We start from the raw sequence: 23,525 nt of genomic DNA, 5'->3' as shown, positions 1-23,525 counted from the left end.
GAGGTGGTGGGACTATGGAAAAACTGTCATAAAGCAATTTTGTCAACAGTATAATCGCAACATCACCAAGCAAATGACCAGATCCCTTCAGGACCTGGAGACTGAGGTACAGCACTTAGTGAGCTGCACAGGAGATCAAGGGCATGTTGAAACCCTTAAATGTAAAAAGGCTGCTATAGCCAACCTGTTGGGCATCACAGCACAGGGAGCTTTGGTTCGGTCACGTTTTATGAACGCCTCCATGATGGACGCCCCTTCCAAGTTCTTTTTCAGCCTGGAGAGCAAGAATGGCCAGAGGAAGGTTATCCACTGCCTCCGCTCTGACAATGGATCCTCACTCACTGAAGCCGCTGAGATCCGAAGGTACGCCACACGTTTTTATAAAGAACTTCTAAAAACTGAGTTAGTGGAAGATCTAGAGCTGGAATCAGCCTTTCTGGCTGACTTACCTCAAGTTGGGGAATCATCTGATTCCCTGTTGTCAGCTGACCTAACTCTGGATGAGCTTCGTGTGGCCCTCATGAGCCTGGCTAATGGCAAGGCTCCAGGTATCGATGGGATCCCAGTTGACTTGCTAGGATCCAGGTTTTGTACGTTGCAAGTATACTGATAAATAATGGCAGTCTGGCTGCGCCTTTTGCTGTCCAAAGAGGAGTGCGGCAAGGATGCTCACTGTCAGGCATGCTGTACTCTCTAGCCATTGAGCCCCTACTGCATAAGTTAAGAAAGGAACTGTCAGGTGTGTGTTTTCCTGGGTGTCCTACAGCTGTAAAACTTTCGGCCTATGCTGATGATATCATGGTGGTTTTAAATACACAGGTGGACATAAAGGTTTTAGAGGGAAATGTAGAGCTTTTTAATAAACTGTCTTCATCCAAGGTCAACTGGAACAAGAGTGAAGCTTTTGCAACCACAAAAGATTATCTGAATGGGCTGGTTTTACCTGGAAGGTTGAGTTGGAAGGAAGGGGGGTTGAAGTACCTTGGGGTGTTTTTAGGTGATGAACTGTGGCTAAAGAAAAACTGGGAGGGAGTTTTGGAGTCCATTGAGGGCAGACTGAAGAGGTGGAGGTGGCTGTTGCCCTGTATGTCCTTTAGAGGTAGAACCCTTGTTATTAATAACCTGGTGTCCTCCTCTTTATGGCACAGGCTTGCAGTTGTGGACCCCCCCGCTAATCTGCTCTCACGGGTCCAGGCTATTATAATGGACTTTTTTTGGGACAGACTCCATTGGCTTCCACAGGCTGTGCTGTTTCTCCCTAAAGAAGAGGGAGGACAGGGGCTGGTGCACATGGCCAGCAGGTGTGCAGCTTTTCGGCTGCAGTTTATTCAGAGACTACTGTACGGACCACAAGACCTGGTGTGGAGACCTCTGGCTCAGCTGATCCTGCAGAGTGTCGGAGGTCTAGAATTACAGGAGTCTGTGTTTTTAATGGATTTTAAGACTGTAAACCTTTTCTCCCGTCCTGTGTTCTACCGTGGAATTCTTAGCGTGTGGAAGCCGCTGTGGAGACAGAGGGTTAGGCATGAATCTCTGTTTTGGCTGCTGCAGGAACCACTGGGTCATGGAGGCCTCCTGAGCGTCCCCTCCTGGGGAGGAGCAGCAGTCGCGGAGGCCCTCAGAACAGCAGGGATTATTACGGTTGGGGCCATGCTGGAATACACTGGGCCCGATCTACAGGAGACAGCAGGTTTGGCAGCTGGTCTGGGGTGGAGATCGCATAGGATCGTTGGCCGACTGCTCAGTCACTGGAGAGCGTGTCTGACGGGAAAGGAGCGTCACCTACTGGGAGAGTACAGCCGTGGTCTAAATGCCCCCTGTTCTGATGACCTGTTCCCCTCCCTCATCATTTGCCCTAGTGCAGAACAACAGTGTGAGGTGAGCCTGAAGGAGGCCAAGGGCAAGGCACTGTCTGCGCTGATGGTGAAGTGTATGAACAGACAGAAGCTGCAGCACTGGTCCCACCTACCGTGGAGAGCTCACCTGGGCTTGGACGAGGAGGTCTGGCCTGAATGGAGGAGTCTCTACAAACCTCCACTCTCCAAGAGGGTGGCAGACCTCCAGTGGAGACTCCTGCATGGGATTTTAGCTGTAAATGCTTTTATATCTATCCTGAACTCTGCTGTCCCAAACACCTGTCCTTTTTTGTGCGGCAGTAGAAACTGTATTTCACTGTTTTTCAGAGTGTACTCGTCTTATTCCTCTCTTCTCCATGTTGGACTGTTTGTTCAAGAAGGCAGGAGAGGTTTTTTCTCTCAGAACCTTCATTCTTGGCTTCCGATACAAAAAGACTCAAAAGGACAAATGCCAAATGATGAACTTTATTCTGGGTCAATCAAAGATGGCTGTGTACGTGAGTAGGAAGAGGAAGGTGGAGGACAGTGTGGACTTTGACATTGTTCTGTTGCTGAGCAGAATGATAAAAGCAAGGATCTTGATTGATTTTAATTATTACAGAGAAATGCAAGACTTAGAGTGTTTCACAATGACATGGACTCATGGTGGTGTACTGTGCTCCGTCCAGGAGAATGACCTTTTGTTCTCAGATCAGCTGGTCTGATCTATCTGTTTCAGATTTTATTTAATTTTTCTCTGATGTGAACTGATATGATTCACACAGATTTAATAAACGTGTGTTGAAAAATCAAATCTCTCTCTCTTTCTCTCTCTCTCTCAGTCAAACAGGTGGCTTTCTCAGCTTCACTGTTGGCTTCAGGCTCTGGACATACTGGACCATTTAACACACACACTCCTCTGGTCTTCAGACACATAATCACTAACATTGGAAACGCCTACAACACAAACACAGGTACTCAAATTCACACATTTATGTTATGTTGACATCAGCCTGGATGACAGATGTTGCAGCAGTTGATTCTTTATTTAAAATGTCCCACAGGTTTTTTCACTGCACCGGTGAGAGGAGCCTACCGCTTTGAGTTACACTTACATGGACGTGGACATGCTTCACATCCTTCAGCTGCTGTGTTGGTCAAGAATGGAGAGACTATTTGTATGGCATATGGGCATCAGCCGTCCTATCATGTGAAATCTTCTAAGGGTGTCACGTTGCTTCTAGAGGTTGGAGATGTTGTGTCTGTCAGTCTGTGGATGAACTCATGGGTGTATGACGATGCAGATCATCATACCACCTTCAGTGGTCATCTGATTTTCACCATGTGAGCAGGAAGCAGTACTTTTTCTTCAGCCATATGATAGCCTGACTACACAGTAGCAGTGTATTAGTACGACCTGATGACAGTGTTACTTTCTATTTTGTACTCAAGCTTATTGGCAACAATGCACAACAACAACAACCATTAATTATTTATACATATACATATATTTGTATTGTGTGTTTTAACATTTGAATACAAGCATAAACACATCAGATAGAAGAATGTGCAAATGTAAGACTGACCAAAAGTTTTCATGGCCTCCACCTCCTCTGTAGTCTCTCTCTCTGTATGTGTGTGGGTGGATGCCTGAGTGAAGACAGGTGAGTGGAGACAAGTGAGTGGAGACAGGTGAGTGGACCTGGGCAGAGCCACATCAGCTGCATCCTCTCCTGCAAATAAGAATCCTACAAAGACTCAGCTCTGCCATATCCACCTCGCTAGATCGTAGTACCTGCTCATTCCTTCTGCTCGGCTCCAGTCCCATCCTCCTCAGCCCTGTTTACCTGCTCTGTGTCTCTGTTCATTCACACTGAACTTTTGAAAAGCTGTTGTCACAGATGTTTATGAGATTAAAGCTGATCAACAGCCACTCTGATCCATTTTGAGACCATTTTGACACTTGTCATATTATGATTTTATGACTTTGCACTTGTCTGTCAGTGGATGTTGTTGTTAAATGTGTCGTTCTTCCAAAGTCAGACTTTATTATCATGTTGGATTTATTGAGGAAGTAAAGAGAGAAAAATATTCTTTATGACTCATCTAACATGTGTTTCTGTTGTTATCTCAGCCAATTAACAACCTGAGGGAGGTCACTACATGTGACTGTGTCGTTAATGTTTGAACAGGTCGGGCTGATAATGTTTTGTTTGCTACTCCTTTAATAATCCTTTAATGTTTTTCATGTCAGGTCGTTCAACGTTTACACTCTCAAACTTCAGTGAGGATGACAATTACATTGATCTGATGCTGTCTTTCTTACCTGTCAGTGTTATCAGCCATGAGGTGATTTATACATGATTTTGACCTTCAATAATTCACATTTTAGCAAAAAGAATGGTTCAAGGATTGAGAGCTACATTCCAACATACACAGATCAGCCACAATGTGTCAGTGTTCTGATGAAATGCTCCATGTGATCAGTGTTATCAAACTGATGTCCTGCATGTGTATGCTTTCTGGTAATTTCTGGTAATGATTGATCAGCATCAGACACTATTTAAGGCTGAGATGAACACAGAAACTACACAGTAGAACTGAACAGACCGTCACTTTGAGAATGGAGATGACAATGTGTTTTCCTCTGTTGCTGCTGATCTGCTCTCTCTCAGTGGTGGACAGTAACGGAGTAAATTAACTTGAGTACTGTACTTAAGTACATATCCAGAGGATTTGTACTTTACTTGAGTATTAGATTTCTTTGGTACTTATTACTCTTACTTGAATACATTTCCAGGACAAATATTGTATACTTTTACTCGAGTTAATGTCTAGGAAGGCTGAAAAGTACTCGTTACTTTCAGGTCTGCTTTTTTTTTTTTTTTTTTTCTAAAATACTATTGGACACAAGCTGTGTTTGTCAAAGAAGGAAACCTATCACAGTGCACGCTCTCCACTGGGATCTACGTAAAAGCGTACATATGTCATCCCTCCCCATAAGGATACCACCAAAGTAACCGTGCTCTCGACTGCGTTTGTCAACACAAAACCGCGACAATGGCTGCATGAGATGCAGTTTTTTGTAAAGCCGTGATTCTCAACCAGTGGTCTGGGGACAACATTGGTCTCTGAGGGGGTTCCAGTTCCCAACTTAGCTAAATGATAGAGAGTTAGTTGGACGGTGCAGGTTCATTTGGTTACAGTTTTAATGATTGTTAATAAACATCTGCATCTGCAACATATGCTGCAGTGATGTTGCTAGGTACGCGTCCTGCGTCCCTGACGCATTAAAATCTGAAAGGACGCACTAAACTCACTATCCATGCGTCCCGGGGACGCACCTCATTTTTCCCATTAAAAGCAATACATTGTGAACATTAAACAACTCGTGTTTAATCTCAGTAACTGGCAAAAGAACCCTTATTGTTAGCAGACCGGACAAGCGCTGTTTCAACCCTCTGTGCATCTACTCGGCGCAAACGTGATCCCCTGTACAAAGTATCGCGACATGCTAATTTGGCCGCTACCAAAACAACTAGCCCGTCACTGCTGATTTCATTTCAACAAGCATCCGTGGGGGATGTGTGTGTTAACACCCACAGTTTTCCCGGTGAGAGGGTTCAACACCCACATTTTTTCTGCAGTCCGCTGTTTTGCACAAACGCCTTACTGCTCTGTTTCTGCGCTCGCTGCAGCTGCCTCCTCTCTCCTCCCTCTCCTGTTGCTGCTTCAAACATGACACCGGCTTTGGGACTGACTGGCTGATGATTGGCTGTTCTGCCTTAAGTCCCGCCTCTCTTGCTGTGTTAGATTTATTGTTCAGCTCGTGCTGATGAGGCGGGATCTACCGTAAAATACCAAATAATATCCGGGCGTGTATTTGTTTCAATCACTTAACAGACCAGGCGTTTATTTGGTACAGGCGTTTAATTCCCTCCTCACAAAAATCCGGGCTGAAAATGTCACAAACTTCTCCAGCTTCTCTGTGAATTCTCTGGAAACGGAGAGCAACCAAAAACAATGTCTGTAACGTTCTCTGATGATTATAAACATTGATTACTCCTGATACGTTCAGTATACAGGTCGACACCAAACCACATGATATGTTTTATAATGTTTTTATGTGTTTACAGCTGCTAATGTATGTAACGCTGTTACTGTGATGACATATGACAGTTAAATATTTAATCTGTCTATAATAACCACATCCTGACATGTAACAGAGATTTTTGATAATCTAAGTACTAATAATAACAATCATGACAAGAAATTAACAAAGACTGCAGATCAAGATAAGAAGCTGCAACTGGCAGTGAGCAGCTCTCTTTTCTGTTAGCAGTGAAGTGACATAGTCCATGACAGAACATTCTAAAATATGATAATGTATAAAATAACATTTAATGGTAAAAAAAAAGTACAGTTGCAGTAGGCTTCTATTATGAATATTATAATTAAACAAATCAAGACAGATGTCACATTTACATGTCAGGGTGTGGTTATTAAAGACACAGATGTAATATTTAAGTGTCATTTATCATCACCCCCCGACCCAAAATTGTTTTAAAAAAACCCCACCACCACATCCATCCCCCGCACGTTTGAAAAGCTTGCTACACCTCTGATTTCAACAATTAAAAATACAAACTTCATAGTAAATAAACCCACGTTTCTACTGCTCGATGCTGTGCTCATTTGTGTCGATTATATTTTAACATTTAGGGGACGTGCTGTAATGAAATAAATAAAACATAATCCGATGGTGGTGATGAAAACTATATTGAAAGCCAGCCGCCATTTTGTAACTGTCATATGTCATGCCACTGTGACAGTTGTTTTACAGTAAACTTTTCAGATTTGGAATTTAATTTGTTTAATTTCAGATACATTTTGAACATACATGAATATATCCGTTTATTATAACCATATCATACCACCATCAAAGGAGTTTAACACTCAATAAAATTTAAGAAATAGAATAATATAAGAAAGAAATACATTTTCTTAACTGGGGAGTCGGGACCCATTGAATTTCCCAGGGACCCACTCAACTCACCACCTGTGGGTCCCGGGGACTCACTACATTGAAAACCTATCAACATCACTGTGCTGTCCTCCTGTGATCCCGTTCATTTGATTTGTTTTTACAGGTGTTTCTGCAGGCTTTATATAACATTGTGGTTCTAAAAGCAAGCACATCAGTGCAGGTGGTTTCAAAGAGTTAATTCTCAGAAACGAGTTAAAAGGTCCTTAAATTCATTTAGAAAAAATTATAGTAATTAATTGATGTGAAAAATAAGAAATTTACTCTTACTCTTACTTTTACTTAAGTACCTTTAAAAGCAAGTACTTTTTTACTCTTACTCAAGTAACATGTCGACTGAGCTACTTTTACTTGTAACGGAGTAAATTTTGACCAGTAGTATTTGTACTCTTACTCAAGTACTGGGGTCGAGTACTCTGTCCATCTCTGCTCTCTCTTCACAGCTCAGCTTCAAACAGTCTGACAACCACATTATTTCACTTGGAGAGCAAACTGAAGCTGAGAGAAGAGAACCAACAAATGCTACTGACCAACAACAAGGATATAAACAAGACATCCATGCTGTGCTGAGAGAGATGAGCGCCTCGTTGGCTGAACAGAGGCTGGAGATAAGGCATTTAAGAGAATGAAGGTGCAGTAGTATGTAAGGTAGTCAAATCAAATCAAATCAACTTTATTTATAGAGCACTTTTCATACATGGACATGTAGCACAAAGTGCTTTACACAAGAAAGATAAAACAATAATGAAGAAAGCCCCTCCCTTCCACCTTCCATACTATATACACGCACACATACATACCCCCACACACACACACCTAAACACACACACACATACACACCTGCACACTCTTACTACTGGCAATAACGAGACATGGCAAGGCACTGAGGATTGAGGAAACGCCACCTTTGGGGCCGTCCACACTGGGAGGAGTCACAGGCTGTGTCATGGGGGGCACCAGTGCCCAGGCCCCCCGACCCTGACAGACAACAGCTGGCCCAGCCGAAGGGACCCAAGGACAGCACCCCAGCAGCAACCCGGACATAGCTCCCAGTGTGGAGGAGCCCCCTGAGGAAACTCTGGAGTTAAACCTTAAAAACTAAAGACATAAGATAAGATAAAAACCCTGACAAAAGATAAGTAAATGGAGTGAACAGTTAAAAGGATAAAAAATTGTAAGATAATAATAGTGAGAAAAGTTTTACCGATAAGAACCACTGCTTTGTTACAGGAGGTTTTTGTATAATGGTGTAACACTGAACTGTTTTGCAGTATGACCTGCAGGTAAAGATGAGTCGAAGAAAAGCTCCTGGGAGACTTTATAACGTTCTTCTTAATGTACATAGTGAACTCTGTTTGTACACACAAACTGAGGTCACTGTTACAGTGTCCTACAATATTACAGCTTCATACACAAAAGGACAGAAACAAAACAAGACCAGTGTGCTCACAGATATTAATCAGCACAATTACAAAGTACAGTATAGTCTGATGTGTGTGTCTGTAGGTTTGGTCATCACCCAAAGTATTGGACTGATTGAGATGCTGACGTGATGGTGGCCTAGATAAAAAGGTGAGGGATCACAGAGGATGTTACTATTCATCCTGAGGAGAACATGAATGCTGTACCAAACTTCATGACTATCATCAAACATGTATTTAGACGTTTAAGTTGGAAAATCACAACAATGTAAACTTAATTGTGGCAATTGAAATCCTGATCTGATGATTGCAGTAGATAAAATAGAAATAGAAATTTCATCTATCCAATAGTCATCAAGATATTTCAGCCTGTGTCAAAGTTGTGGACTGACTAAATGACTGACAGTGACATCTCATAGAGTCATGCAGCTAATGTGGCTACAACAGTAACTCAGAATTTACAGAAGCTTTCTAAGGAAATTGATGTTGCAGTAAAAACTAACATTCAGTTATTTATTTCATTATTCAAGCTTAAGCAGTGAAACTGAAAGAACTGGAGTTACAGAAGACTGAGCTGGAGAAGCAGAAGACTGAGGTGGACAAACTAAAGCAAGATCTTCAAGGTACTGTGTGGAGAACACTGTAGCCATCATGATGTGTAGAGAGCAATGACAGATAATACTACATCAAATCTACAAATTAAAAACAACAACAATCGAAGCTTTCACATTGATGTTGTGAATGACTTTGATATTTTATTGTTTTAATCTCAAACTAAAAAGAAGACTGAAAGAAAAGAAGACTGAGGTTGACAAGTTAAATCAACAACTTCAAGGTTCTGTATGGAGAACAAGTGATGATGAAAGTTATTTACTTTCATCATGAAAATAAATCAAATGAGAAAAAAAATCATGCAGAGGTGGCTTGAGTAGCCAAAAACTGTACTCAAGTAAAAGTAATGTTACTTCTCATGAACAGTTACTCAGGTATAAATGAAAGTAGTCATCAAAATAACTACTTGAGTACAAAAGTACTGCTTGAAAAAGTTAATTGAGTAGTTATTGATTGAATAGATAAAATAGAAGAGAAACACTGGCACATTTCTGTCTTATTTGAAGTGGGTCAGGCTGAAATGTTTCCAACCACAGATGTTCTTCATCAGGTGAAGAAGTGAACACACACCTGTGTTTATTTTAGACACAATAACAAATCATCTGTGGTAGGACTGATAACAGAGCTCCAGCAGACCTGGGTCCAGCTGCCTCTTAACAGAATGTGCATGAGTGCATAAAATAACAAAAGTAGTGCCGTTGTTTCCAAATGTAACAGAGTAAAAGAACAGATGTTTCTCAGAAAATCTACTCAAGGAACATTAAAACTAACTACATTAAAACCTGTTCAGAAAATACAAATTACCCCTAAAAGTTACTCAGGTACATGTAACAGAGTAAATGTAACTAGTTACCTCTGAAATCAGGACACTGAAACACTGAGTAAACACATTACAATTCATTCTGTTGCTGATGCCTGAATTCTCCCGACCAGTTTAAGTGCTTTTTAACACAATATCTAAATGTTCAGTGACCAAAGCCAACCTTGATGAAGACAGCCATGATGAAATACATGTATCTATCAAACATAGGTGTATGTGTACACAGGTTACAGACAAATCTGTCATGTTGTGACTTTTCTCCAGCACAAACAGCAGAGCTGATCTCCATTAAAGCCAGGACTGATATCACAGAAAACCAGGTGGAGGCTCTAAAGAGAGATGGAGAAGGTAAGACTGAGAACTAAACCAGCAATTCAATATTTCATTCCAGAAATGTTTCTACCGCCACTTTGAGAATGGTTCAAGTACAACAATGTTCCACATTGACAGTGGCTCCCCGAGCAGGACAATGTGCCCTGTTAATGAGTGATCATCACCAGCTCTTGTTCTTCCAAAGTCAGACTTTATGATTGTGCTGGATTTTTTTTATCATCTAACCACTGATTCTGATGTCATCACAGCTAATTAACAACCTGAGGGAGATCACTACATCTGACTGTGTCGTTAATGTTTGAACAGGTCGGGCTGATCTGGTAATTTCTGGTAATGATTGATCAGCATGAAACACTATTTAAGGCTGAGGTGAACACAGAAACTACACAGTAGAACTGAACAGACCGTCACTTTGAGAATGGAGATGACAATGTGTTTTCCTCTGTTGCTGCTGATCTGCTCTCTCTGCATGGCTCAGCTTCAAACAGAGTCTGACAACCACATTATTCCACTTGGAGATCAAACTGAAGCTGAGAGAAGAGAACCAACAAATGCTACTGACCAACAACAAGGATGTAAACAAGACATCCATGCTGTGCTGAGAGAGATGAGCGCCTCGTTGGCTGAACAGAGGGTGGAGATAAGGCACTTACAGAGAGAGAATGAAGGTACAGTAGTATGTAAGGTAGTGAGGGAAGTTATATCAATCAGTTAGAGGAAGTTTTTGTATAATGGTGTAACACTGAACTGTTTTGCAGTATGACCTGCAGCAGGTAAAGATGAGTCAAAGAAAAGTTTTGGGGAGACTTTATAACGTTCTTCTTAATGTACACAGTGAACTCTGTTTTTACACACAAACTGAGGTCACTGTTACAGTGTACTACAATATTACAGCTTCATACAAAAAAGGACAGAAACAAAACAAGACCAGCGTGCTCACAGATATTAATCAGCACAATTACAAAGTAGAGTATAGTCTGATGTGTGCGTCTGTAGGTTTGGTCATCACCCAAAGTATTGGACTGATTAAGATGTTTACCTGATGGTGGCCTAGATAAAAAGGTGAGGGATCACAGAGGATGTTACTATTCATCTTGAGGAGAACATGAATGCTGTACTAAACTTCATGACTATAATCAAATAGTTATTGAGACAATTTAGTTGTTGATAAATGTTAACTTAACTGTGTTAACTGAAATCCTGACCTCATGATCACAGTAGATAAAATATAAATATAAATTTCAGTGTCAAAGTGGTGGACTGACTGAATGACTGACAGTGACATCTCATAGAGTCATGCAGCTAATGTGGCTACAGCAGTAACTCAGAATTTACAGAAGTTTTTTAAGGAAATTGATGTTGCAGTAAAAACATTCAGGCATTTATTTCATTATTCAAGCTCAAGCAGCAAAACTGAACGAACTGGAGTTACAGAAGACTGAGCTGGAGAAGCAGAAGACTGAGTCGGAGAAGCAGAAGACTGAGGTGGACAAACTAAAGCAAGAGCTTCAAGGTACTGTGTGGAGAACACTGTAGCCATCATGATGTGTAGAGAGCAATGACAGATAATACTACATCAAATCTACAAATTAAAAACAACAACAATCGAAGCTTTCACATTGATGTTGTGAATGACTTTGATATTTTATTGTTTTAATCTCAAACTAAAAAAAAGACTAAAAGAAAAGAAAACTGAGGTTGACAAGTTAAATCAACAACTTCAAGGTTCTGTGTGGAGAACAATTGATGATGAAAGATATTTACTTTCATCATGAAAATAAATCAAGTGAGAAAAAAAATCATGCAGAGGTGGCTTGAGTAGCCAAAAACTGTACTCAAGTAAAAGTAATGTTGCTTCTCATGAACAGTTACTCAGGTAGAAATGAAAGTAGTCATCAAAATAACTACTTGAGTACAAAAGTACTGCTTGAAAAAGTTAATTGAGTAGTTATTGATTGAATACATAAAATAGAAGAGAAACACTGGCACATTTCTCTCTTATTTGAAGTGGGTCAGGCTGAAATGTTTCCAACCACAGATGTTCTTCATCAGGCGAAGAAGTGAACACACACCTGTATTTATTTTAGACACAATAACAAATCATCTGTGGTAGGACTGATAACAGAGCTCCAGCAGACCTGGGCCCAGCTGCCTCTTAACAGAATGTGCATGAGTGCATAAAATAACAAAAGTAGTGCCGTTGTTTCCAAATGTAACTGAGTAAAGAAACAGATGTTTCTTAGAAAATCTACTCAAGTAACATTAAAACTAACTGCTTTAAAACCTATTCAGAAAATACAAATTACCCCTAAAAGTTACTCAGGTACATGTAACAGAGTAAATGTAACTAGTTACCTCTGAAATCAGGACACTGAAACACTGAGTAAACACATTACAATTCATTCTGTTGCTGATGCCTGAATTCTCCTGACCACTTTAAGTGCTTTTTAACACAATATCTAAATGTTCAGTGACCAAAGCCAACCTTGATGAAGACAGCCATGATGAAATACATGTATCTATCAAACATAGGTGTATGTGTACACAGGTTACAGACAAATATGTCATGTTGTGACTTTTCTCCAGCACAAACAGCAGAGCTGATCTCCATTAAAGCCAGGACTGATGTCACAGAAAACCAGGTGGAGGCTCTAAAGAGAGATGGAGAAGGTAAGACTGAGAACTAAACCAGCAATTCAATATTTCATTCCAGAAATGTTTCTACCACCACTTTGAGAATGGTTCAAGTACAACAATGTTCCACATTGGCAGTGGCTCCCCGAGCAGGACAATGTGCCCTGTTAATGAGTGATCATCACCAGCACTTGTTCTTCCAAAGTCAGACTTTATGATCGTGCTGGATTTTTTTCATCTAACCACTGATTCTGATGTCATCACAGCTAATTAACAACCTGGGGGAGATCACTACATCTGACTGTGTCGTTAATGTTTGAACAGGTTGGGCTGATCATTATTTCTTGTTACTCCTTTAATGACTTGTTTTTCATGTCAGGTCGTTCAATGTTTACACTCTCAAACTTCAGTGAGGATGATATTTGTATTGATCTGATGCTGTTGTTCTTACCTGTCAGTGTTATCAGCCATGAGGGGATTTTATACATGATTTTGACCTTCGATAATGCACATTTTAGCAAAAAGAATGGTTCAAGTATTTAAAACTACATTCAAACATATCAGCCACAATCTTAAAAGGACTAAGAGGTAAAGTGAATAACATTCATGATGTTGTGCTCTGCTGGGAATCATTATGTCATGTCATTGATGTGGATTCTACTTGACGTGCACCACCCACCTGAACACTGTTGCAGACAAAGTATTTCCCCGCTCAACAACAACAATGTTTCATGTTGACAGTAGCTCCCCAACAAATCAGAGACAAGCGCACTGTAATGAAAACAGTGATAATTAAATATCTTTCACTGTCAAGATTGTTTTCATTTGAGACACTTTTGATTAATTTCAGCACAAACAGCAGAGCTGATCTCCATTAAAGCCAGGACTAATGTCACAGAAAACCAGGTGGAGGCTCTAAAGAGAGATGGAGATGGTAAGACTGAGAACTAAACCAGCAATTCAATATTAAAACAGTTTAGTTCTCATAATATTTGTCTAATGCAAAACCGTGTGTGATGTGAATAGCACAACAACACTGAGAATAATATGTGCCTTTAGATAACTTCATTTTGAAACATGCTCATAGTTGCTGTAACATCAGTCACTTTAAAACAAGTATGTTTCTCTCTCAGTCAAACAGGTGGCTTTCTCAGCTTCACTGTTGGCTTCAGGCGGTGGAGATATTGGACCATTTAACACACACACTCTTCTGGTCTTCAGACATGTTGTGACAAACATTGGAAACGCCTACAACCCAAACACAGGTACTCAAAGTTACAAAATTGAATAATTAATATGAAATTCTGACTATGTTGACATCAACCTGGATGACAGATGTTGCAGCAGTTGATTCTTTATTTAAAATGTCCCACAGGTTTTTTCATTGCACCAGTGAGAGGAGCCTACCACTTTGAGTTCTACGTAGGTGCCCATGGACATGCTTCACATGCTTCAGGTGCTGTGTTGGTCAAGAATGGAGAACATATTTTTATTGCGTATGAACATCAGCCATCTCATTATGGGAGCACTGCTAATGGTGTCACGCTGCCTCTAGAGGTCGGAGATGTTGTGTATATGCGTCAGTGGCATAACTCAAGGATATTTGACAATGAAAATCATCATACCACCTTCAGTGGTCATCTGATTTTCACCATGTGAGCAGGAAACTCCTTTTTCTTTAACTGTATGAAAACCTGCCCACACTGTAGTGTGTATCACTACTTCTTGATGGATGTGTCATTTCTTTCTCTTTTATATGACAGCTGATTTACGTCAACAATCTTTTTGATCAGAAAAAGTTTATGAATTTATCATTCACATTTTCTTTCTGATTTACATCAAGTCACAGTGATGGACAGCTAGAGAACTTGTGACATTATGTCAAACACTAGATTAGAGAAGTGAACTCATTTGTGATAAAAATATGGAAATGTTTGCTTTTTCTTAAAGTAGTCATCACCTGGTTTTTTGCATATCCAGTCCCTCTTGGATCGCTTTGGATCAATTCTTAAAACATATTAGAACATTCTTATTTAAAAAAAAAAAACAAACATAGAGCTTGTTCTGACACTTTTTCATACTGCGACTTTCTCAAGCGAGATTATGCGCAAGGTTTTGACCGGTCCGGATGTGCATTGCATTAATATGTAATGAGGCGCGTGTTGATTGGCCGCAGGAAGGACAGAGCCGGAATCGGGGGCTAGCCTGCATGCACACAGACTCCAAAACATAAACAGCCCCCTGTCATGGCGCACACACTAAATGACGAACCTTACGGAATTCAGGCATCATACGAGCCGAAGTCGGAACCCGAACGGGAGAGTGAAGAGGCAGAGACGGTGGAAGAGACACGTTTACAGCAGGATGTCTCTGAATGGTAAATTCTTCTTTTTTTTTCTTCTTACTTTTCACACTCGTGTTTTACATGTAAGACCTGAGTTTTAATGCTGGCGGTCACAATGTATGGCGTGAAAATGACAGAGAAGTAGGCAGATTCGACGTGCTCACTCAGAAAGTCTGGCTGAGGACGGCTGTGAGCTGGAGCTTATGCGAGCTTATGCAAGTAGCCTCCTGTGTTAACGTCACCACAGGAGCAGAGTCAAAATCTCGTGCTTTAGGAATGCACACTATTGTGCGCTATTCCTGTTCGGAAAAAGAGCCAAAGCGAAAAAAATGAGCCACTTTCAAACTCCAGCTTTTCAGGCAAGTTTCAACAGAGGTCCAACACCAATATGCATGTTTTAACAAGAGAAATTGCGATTTCCGGGTGATGACTCCTTTAAGTATCTAAATATGATGACGTACAGAATTACTCTATTTTGTTATGATTATAAAGGCTGGATGACAAAGGTTTGCATCAACAAACATATGTTCATATTAAACCTTTTTAATATTGTGTTCTTGTGCATTTGAATAAAAACATAAAGATATCATTGCATTACTGTGCGTGTCTTTTCTTCAACACGATACATTTCTTTCAGATGAAATATCCTCTTATTGTGAGCAGAAGACCAAATAAATGTGTCTTATCAGTTTGGACGTACAGAATTTAAGATTCACCAAAAGTGATTTATGATTGGACAACTGTTAAACCCACTACTCAAACATAAATTGTACTTTAGTGAGGAATTTCACTAGCAAGGACCACACCTTCAACAAGATACGTTTAAACGATTTATTATGAAAGAAAGAGAAAACAAAACGTTGAAAATCTTAGTTCTTTGAGCTCTTCGAGTGCATTGTGGGGAAGTTCTGCAGAGAGAGTTAGCTTTAAATAGAAAACAATGGTCTGAAAAGCGAGACAAGTCTGAAATGCATGCATGGCGGCTTTGGTCGATGTGAATGGTTGAGGTGGTGAATTCGGAGCACCTGAGGAAAGCGAAAAGCAAGCAAGAACATGGCTTCCAGGGTTCGGGCAACTTGAGGAGTGCCATACCCGGAACGGATAGTGTGGAGGCAGATTAACTGCAAGTCGGCAGAAAGAGGAAGATGGTGAGGGCTTGACGAACCGTTAACAAACTGCTGGTTATTGTCTTAGAAAAGAAGCTGATACCCCTAAGGTAAGTTTGATGGTGTGATTAATTTTCATGGTGGAATGGGCGTGAGTACTGAAAGAAGTAGCGGTGATGATATTGAATGACGGAAAGGTTGTGTTGTTTTGGTAGTGAAAGTAATGGAAGCTTTCCAAGCTGTCCAGGAGGAAGAGAGGGTCGAGGGTGATAGGCTGTTGATGATGGAGCTCTGGGAGTCGCTTGTCAGGGGTATTTACGCTGGATTTACAAGTTGAATGTCGATGCCCGACTGGCGTAGGGAAGGTATCTGCGTGAGCTGCCAAGCTTCTGAACTTCTGGCATTCATTAGCGAGCTTTGAGGGCGATTCTGCCGCAAACTATCTTCCATTGTAGAAACCCCCAAAACCGGCCTAAGGAGCAGCATCGATGTACAGATGGACGTCGTGCGGGTGAGTCGGTTGGTCGTCTTAAAAGAAAATGATTCCGTTCCAATTGGTGAGAAGGTTGAGTCACGGACGGTTTTCGGCAAGGCTCGAGCTATCCATGGAGATGGAGGTCAAGAGTGATGGGACGGAAGAAGTGATGGATGGTAGATTGGAGATAAAGGCTCGCCCTTGGGGGATGATGCGTAAGGCGAAGTTGATGTGGCCCAGAAGGGACAGAAGTTGACGTTTGGTGCGGCGCGGGGCGCAGAAGAAGGTTCGGTTGAGCTTTCCGGCCGGGAATGAAGTCTAAAACTTGTTTGTGTCAAGAATGATTCCGAGAAACTCGAGGGATGTGGAGGGGCCCTCTGTTTTCTCTGCGACGATGGGACCCCAAGGTCGGAGAAGACTGAAGTCAGGGTAACCATGCCGGAAGCGGGTGGCGATGAGGTGGGGGTAAATTGTTAGACTGGATCCAGCTGAGGGCTTCAGGTGCGGTGTCGAAGAGTTTAGGCTGCTTTGCAACCAAAGGTGAGCCTAACGGCGAAGTAATATGTACCACGCCAGTGGATGTTGAAGAAACGGCAGACATCGGGGTGAATAGGAGGACTTTGAAAGCACTGGTCTGTTCCTGGACCTTCCTTAACTTCCTTAGCGAGCATGCGGTCAACTAAATCTGCCTGGTAATGGTCGACTGAAGATTTTTTATTTCGAAAGAGATAGATGATAGTGTCTTCTTCTTCAAGTCTTTTATGAGGACTAGCTTTGGCGAGGTAGGTTGTACGGGCATTCGGGGTGGGCGTGGGCCCCGCCGCAGAAGGAGTAAACGTGGAGGAAGCGGCACTGGAACACGGTGCATCTGGTACTGTTGAAGCCGTTGCAAATCGAACGACCTCCTTGGTGCATGACGGGCCTGCCTTTCTTATCTACGCCGTTGATTACAGGAAAGATGACAGAAGGGGTAGATGACATCTGTTCTGGAGGTATGGGTGCTGGTGGAGCTGCCGACGACAGGCGAGAGAAGGCTGAAGCTCTCGTTTGGTTTTTTGTGCGGCTCAGTGTGGGTAGCTGTGTATAAAGTGAAGTTAGTGGCTGCCTGCTGACGGGGAAGAACGGGTGCTGGCATCCCGGTGCCGATGACCCCAGCCGACATGAGCTGCTGGGACTGATGGGGCTGGGAGATGGAAGCTCCCTGCATCCCTGCATAGGGCGCTGGCACCCGGTGCAAGGATCCCCGGTTGGAGCGAGGTGCTGTGGTTGCTGGAATAAGGCGGCAGAGGGCGCTGGCATCTTGGTGCCAGGAGCCTTGGTTGAAGCGAGGTGCTGTTGTTGATGGAAACAGGAAGCAGAGGGCGCTGGCATCCCGGTGCGAGGAGCCCCGGTTGAAGCAGTCTGCTGTGGTTGCTGGAATTAGGCGGCAGAGGGCGCAGGCATCTTGGTGCCAGGAGCCTTGGTTGAAGCGAGGTGCTGTTGTTGATGGAAACAGGAAGCAGAGGGCGCTGGCATCCCGGTGCGAGGAGCCCCGGTTGAAGCAGTCTGCTGTGGTTGCTGGAAATAGGCGGCAGAGGGCGCTGGCATCTCGGTGCCAGGAGCCTTGGTTAAAGCGAGGTGCTGTTGTTGATGGAAACAGGAAGCAGAGGGCGCTGGCATCCCAGTGCGAGGAGCCCCGGTTGAAGCAGTATGCTGCGGTTGCTGGAAATAGGCGGCAGAGGGCGCTGGCATCTCGGTGCCAGGAGCCTTGGTTGAAGCGAGGTGCTGTTGTTGATGGAAACAGGAAGCAGAGGGCGCTGGCATCCCAGTGCCAGGAGCCCTGGTTGAAGCAATCTGCTGTGGTTGCTGGAAATAGGCGGAAGAGGGCGCAGGCATCTCGGTGCCTGGAGCCCCGGTTGAAGCGAGCAGCTGTGGTTGTTTGAAACCAGAAGCAGAGGGCGCTGGCATCTCGGTGCCAGGAGCCCCGATTGAAGCGAGCTGCTGTGGTTGCTGGAAACAGGAAGCAGGGGGCGCTGGCATCTCGGTGCCAGGAGCTCCGGTTGAAGCGAGTTGCTGGAAACGGAAAGCAGAGGGCTCTGGCATCTCGGTGCCAGGATCAGAATCAGAATCAGAATCCTTTAATGTCCCGCGGACGGGGAAATTTCTTTGTCGCAGCAGCAGAATATTACGAGAACAGAGCGATAGCAAAATAGACAATAGAATAGACGCTATAATTAAAAAGGGAAAGAAAATAGAATCGAATCGATGCATATACATATTTACATGATGTAGTGAAAGAATGGACAGTCATTTTTATATACAGACCGGAGCCCCGGTTGAAGTGAGCTTCTGTGGTTGCTGGAAACAGGAAGTGGAGGGCACTGGCATCTCGGTGCCAGGATCCCCGGTTGAAGCGAGCTGCTGTGGTTGCTGGACACAAGAAGCAGAGGGCGTTGGCATCCCGGTGCCAGGAGCCGAGGCTGGAACAGGCTGTTGTGGTTGCTGGAAGTAGGCAATAGGGGGCACTGGCATCCCTGTGCCAGGAGCCCCCGCAAATGTTAGCTGTGGTGATGGCTGGAACTGGATGGCGGTGAGACTGTGGCGTTTGCCCTCGAGGTTGTAGGTTGCTGTGGCTGATGATGATGATCCTGATGGAAGTTGGAGGGTCCTGGAATCGATCTGGGCGCTCCCTCTGGAGTTTAGTGATGATGAAAAGTGGTGGCGGAAACTCTGGAGTTGTTTGATCTGGCAGAGGATCTCTGTCTCTGCTTTTGCTGCGGCTCTCTCTGTTTTCTTTGGGCTGTGTTATTTGATTGTACTGTCCCTTTAACAAGAGCGTCTACGTCACTGCCTGTAGGGGTGTGCGTGATGATGTCCCCCGGAAGCGATCTGGTGTTGACGGAATGAGCGGCCATGAGTTTGTTTTTTTGTTTTTTGTTTTTCTTTTCAAAGATTGGCTGTTGTGATGCTACAACTGGATGACAGTGGGCACCATGACGTTGCCCTAGATGTTGTAGGTTGCTGGTGTCGATGATGAAAATCCTGATGGGAATTGGAGGGTCCTGAAATCCATCTGGGCACTCCCTTTGGAGTGGAGTGATGACGAGAGGTGGTAGCAGAAACTCTAGAGTCATTTGATCTGGATGAGGATCTCTGTCTCCACTTTTGCTGCTGCACTTTCTGTTGTCTATGAGCTTTCTGCTGTCTTTGGGCTGTAGTATTTAATTGTACTGTCCCTTTTAACAGGAGCGTCGACGTCGCGGAGTGTTGCGTGCGCGTGATGACGTCAACCGGAAGAGAGCTGGTGTTGACGGAAAAAGCTCACATGCGTGTGGAGAAAGTTTGGCTTTATAGTCCATTCGGTGAAACAGAATTCATTTGTCGTTTAAAGTTTTCCGGGGAGTGGCTACTGTCCAATCGGTGACTGTAGAAGATGAAAGCCGGTCAGGGGAACTCACCGGAGTGTGGAGACATTGCGACCGGCGAGTTGTTCGGCCGGTGTTGGCGGAAAGGTGGCGGGAGGCTTCGCTTCTTGGAGGTGAAGGAGTCGGCGAACTGTGGCGAACTGCAGCGACGGTGACTTTCTGTTCCGGATTTTCCTCGTACTCTCTTTGCTGCGGAAGGAGGTGGGCTGGAAGACACGGGAGAGATAATCTTGGATGTTGAGGAGAGATGAACCAGGCGGGATGCGAACCATGGATGAGACGAAGGTTGGTGCTCTTCGGACTCGCTCGCGCCCTAGCCGGCTGTAGGGCCACTGGAATCGGGGTCTCGGGTACGGAGGTGACGGGAAAGTTGTCGGCTTCAGATGAATGGTGATCCTGATCTCGTCTGAAAGATCGTCCAACGGGGATAGTGGTACGAAGTCCATGATGAGGTGAGTAGCCTGATGTTGCTCGTACAAAAGTTTGGATGTGCTCAGGCGAGGCGATGTTGCGTGATCTCGTTTCTGGGTGCGAGAGCGCAGAATACAAGAGCGAAGACGAGGAGAGGGTCAGGTGGTTATTTATAAGGAATATCAGAAGTTGGCGCTGTTGAGGTGTGGTCCTGCTCCTGAAACTTCGCCATATAAGCTTCAAATATTGTGACTGAAACTGACAGTTTTGCCTTTATTATTGTACTTGAAGTGTCCAGATTATTCAGTACACACAGTAGTTGTATTTGGATTGACATTCAAATCTTAAACAGCTGTTGTCACAGATGTTGATGGGATTAAAACTCAATCAACAGTCACTCTGATCTATTTTCAGTTCAGCAGCTCAACACTTTGTCATATTATGACTTTCATGTTTCAGCACTTGTCTTTGGTTTTGAGAGACTCGTTCATGTCAGTTAAGAAAAACTGTGTCGGTGCTAAAAATGACATAAATTAACATTGTGTTGTTGCTTTTCAAGAGTCAGACTTTAAAACCACGCTGGATTTATTCAGTAAGTAAAGAGAGAAAACTCTCATCTGTAATGAGTCATTTGATCTCAGCTGATTAACATCCTGAAGGAGGTCACTACATCTCACTGTGTCATTAATGTTTGAACAGGTCGGGATGATAATCTTTCGTTTGCAACTCCTTCAGTGACTTGTTGTTAAACACTTAAACTTCATTGACATTGACAATTATATTAATCTGATGCTGTCTTTCTCTGTCTTTATCAGCCATGATGTGACTGTAAACTGATTTTAACTTTTGAGTATCCACCTTGGGGTAAATAAAATGTGTTTGTACTGTGACACAGTAAGATTTCCTGTGTTAGTGACATACACAACACTGAGCCAGATATGAAAAGAAAATCTTTAAATTTGGTGAACTGATTATTCAAGTACTGGGAGCTACATTCAAACATAAGGCTATTAATAAAACATTTATGTTTGAGTGCTGTGTTTTCAGTGTTGTTTTCCTGATAATGTGCTCAACATAATCAATGTTATCAACCAAATCTCCTGCACACGTCTCATATAATATTTCTGGTAATGATTGATCAACATCAGACACTATTCAAGGCTGAGATGAACACAGAAACTACACAGTAGAACTGAACAGACCGTCACTTTGAGAATGGAGATGACAATGTGTTTTCCTCTGTTGCTGCTGATCTGCTCTCTCTGCACGGCTCAGCTTCAAGCAGAGCCTGACAACCACATTATTCCACTTGGAGATCAAACTGAAGCTGAGAGAAGAGAACCAACAAATGCTGCTGACCAACAACAAGGATGTAAACAAGACATCCATGCTGTGCTGAGAGAGATGAGCGCCTCGTTGGCTGAACAGAGGGTGGAGATGAGGCTCTTACAGAGAGAGAATGAAGGTACAGTAGTATGTAAGGTAGTGAGGGAAGTTATACCAATAAGAACCACTACTCTGTTACAGGTTTTTGTATAATGTTGTAACACTGAACTGTTTTGCAGTATGACCTGCAGGTAAAGATGAGTCAAAGAAAAGCTCCTGGGAGACTTTATAACGATCTTCTTAATGTACACAGTGTGTCAGTTTAACAACAGAATGTTCTCAGTCTATAAATCCTTGTCTTCTACACCTTTTAAACTCTTTTGTTTCTTCCATTTTTCAATTACAGCAACAAACTGAGGTCACTGTTACAGTGTCCTACAATATTACAGCTTCAGACACAAAGGACAGAAACAAAACTAGACCAGCGTGCTCACAGATATTAATCAGCACAATTACAAAGTACAGTATAGTCTGATGTGTACATCTGTAGGTTTGGTCATCACCCAAAGTATTGGACTGATTAAGATGTTGACCTGATGGTGGCCTAGATAAAAAGGTAAGGGATCACAGAGGATGTTAGTATTCATCCTGAGAAAAACATAAATGTCTGTACCAAACTTCATGAATATCATCAAATAGTTATTGAGATGTTTTAGTTGGAAAGACACTTAAAGCCACAACTGTTAACTCAACTGTGTTGATTGAAATCCTGACCTGATGATCGCAGTAGATAAAATAGAACTCAACAATTTACAGAAGCTTTGATTGATTGAGAATTGATTTGCAGTAAAAAACATACGGGCATTTACTGTATTTCTCAAGCACAAGCTGCTCAACTGAAAGAACAGAAGACTGAGGTGGAGAAGCTAAAGCAACAATTTCAAGGTACTTTGTTTTCCATCAGATCCATGACATTATCCACAAACAATGAAACACTGTTTGAGGAAACAAATTACAATACATGTTATTTAACACTTCTGGCTATGTTATGATGTAACTTTTCTCCAGCACAAACAGCAGAGCTGATCTCCATTAAAGCCAGGACTAATGTCACAGAAAACCAGGTGGAGGCTCTGAAGAGAGATGGAGAAGGTAAGATTGAGAACTAAAGTAGAAAGTTGATATTAGAAGAAATAGTTGAAGAAATCCAGATCATGTTGGTCAGATTGTTGTTTCCACAGTGAGTTCAGAGCAATGACATTTCTCTCCCTCTCTCGAGCTGAGAGAGTGGACAGTGTTTCTTATGGTTTAGTGGGTCTAGTTGTATGGTTAGGAGTTTGATCTTTTTGTTTTTTCGACATGGTGGTGGCAATGGCCACTTCGGGCAGAGAGTGGAGGTGAGTTTACGCTACGAAGCGACTTCAAGTGTGTGCCAGATGCCGATGCCTTGGTGTAGGACGTGCTGCGTGCTGTCGTGGTAGTGAAGAGGAAACTGCTGGCTGGATGGAAGGATGGAGAGCAGCATAAAGGAGGCTGAGGAGAGGATTATGGAGCAAAACACCGCAGAGCAGAGATAAAACCTGGCTGAACGAAGGAGAATTTGGGCTCTGTTCTCCAGGACAGAGCAGTAGGGGCTCTTGTAAGGGCTTGTTCTTTAATTTTAAATGAAATGGATGCACCTACCTCATTTTTCTTTGGGCATGAAAAATGACAGGGGGATGATGGACACAAGCACTGCTTGCGTCTGCCTAACATGTAGG

At 42.8% G+C, this 23,525-nt stretch overlaps 2 protein-coding genes across 8 annotated transcripts in view; both read left to right on the top strand.

Moving 5' to 3' along the window:
* Positions 1-14,935, top strand: part of LOC115584539 (glutamate--tRNA ligase-like) — a 121,384-nt gene extending 106,449 nt beyond the window's left edge. For 5 of the 7 annotated variants that reach the window (XM_030422024.1, XM_030422028.1, XM_030422027.1 and 2 more), the window contains 5 exons: positions 9,997-10,080; positions 12,652-12,735; positions 13,550-13,633; positions 13,833-13,964; positions 14,075-14,935. In XM_030422024.1, coding sequence (XP_030277884.1) covers positions 9,997-10,080; positions 12,652-12,735; positions 13,550-13,633; positions 13,833-13,964; positions 14,075-14,358 — 668 coding nt within the window. In that variant the 3' untranslated portion in view covers positions 14,359-14,935. The remainder of the gene's footprint in view (positions 1-9,996; positions 10,081-12,651; positions 12,736-13,549; positions 13,634-13,832; positions 13,965-14,074) is intronic. The other 2 variants (XM_030422026.1, XM_030422029.1) reach the window with 2 other exon arrangements.
* A 6,702-nt stretch (positions 14,936-21,637) lies between these two features.
* Positions 21,638-23,525, top strand: part of LOC115585861 (uncharacterized) — an 89,137-nt gene continuing 87,249 nt past the window's right edge. Inside the window, exon 1 of the mRNA XM_030424528.1 lies at positions 21,638-21,904. Coding sequence (XP_030280388.1) covers positions 21,655-21,904 — 250 coding nt within the window. The 5' untranslated portion in view covers positions 21,638-21,654. The remainder of the gene's footprint in view (positions 21,905-23,525) is intronic.

This window comes from Sparus aurata, chromosome 7, assembly GCF_900880675.1.
Source record: "Sparus aurata chromosome 7, fSpaAur1.1, whole genome shotgun sequence".
NCBI classification, from domain to species: domain Eukaryota; kingdom Metazoa; phylum Chordata; class Actinopteri; order Spariformes; family Sparidae; genus Sparus; species Sparus aurata.
The sequence above is the reverse complement of the archived record's forward strand: the minus strand, read 5'-3'. Positions and strand labels throughout refer to the sequence as shown.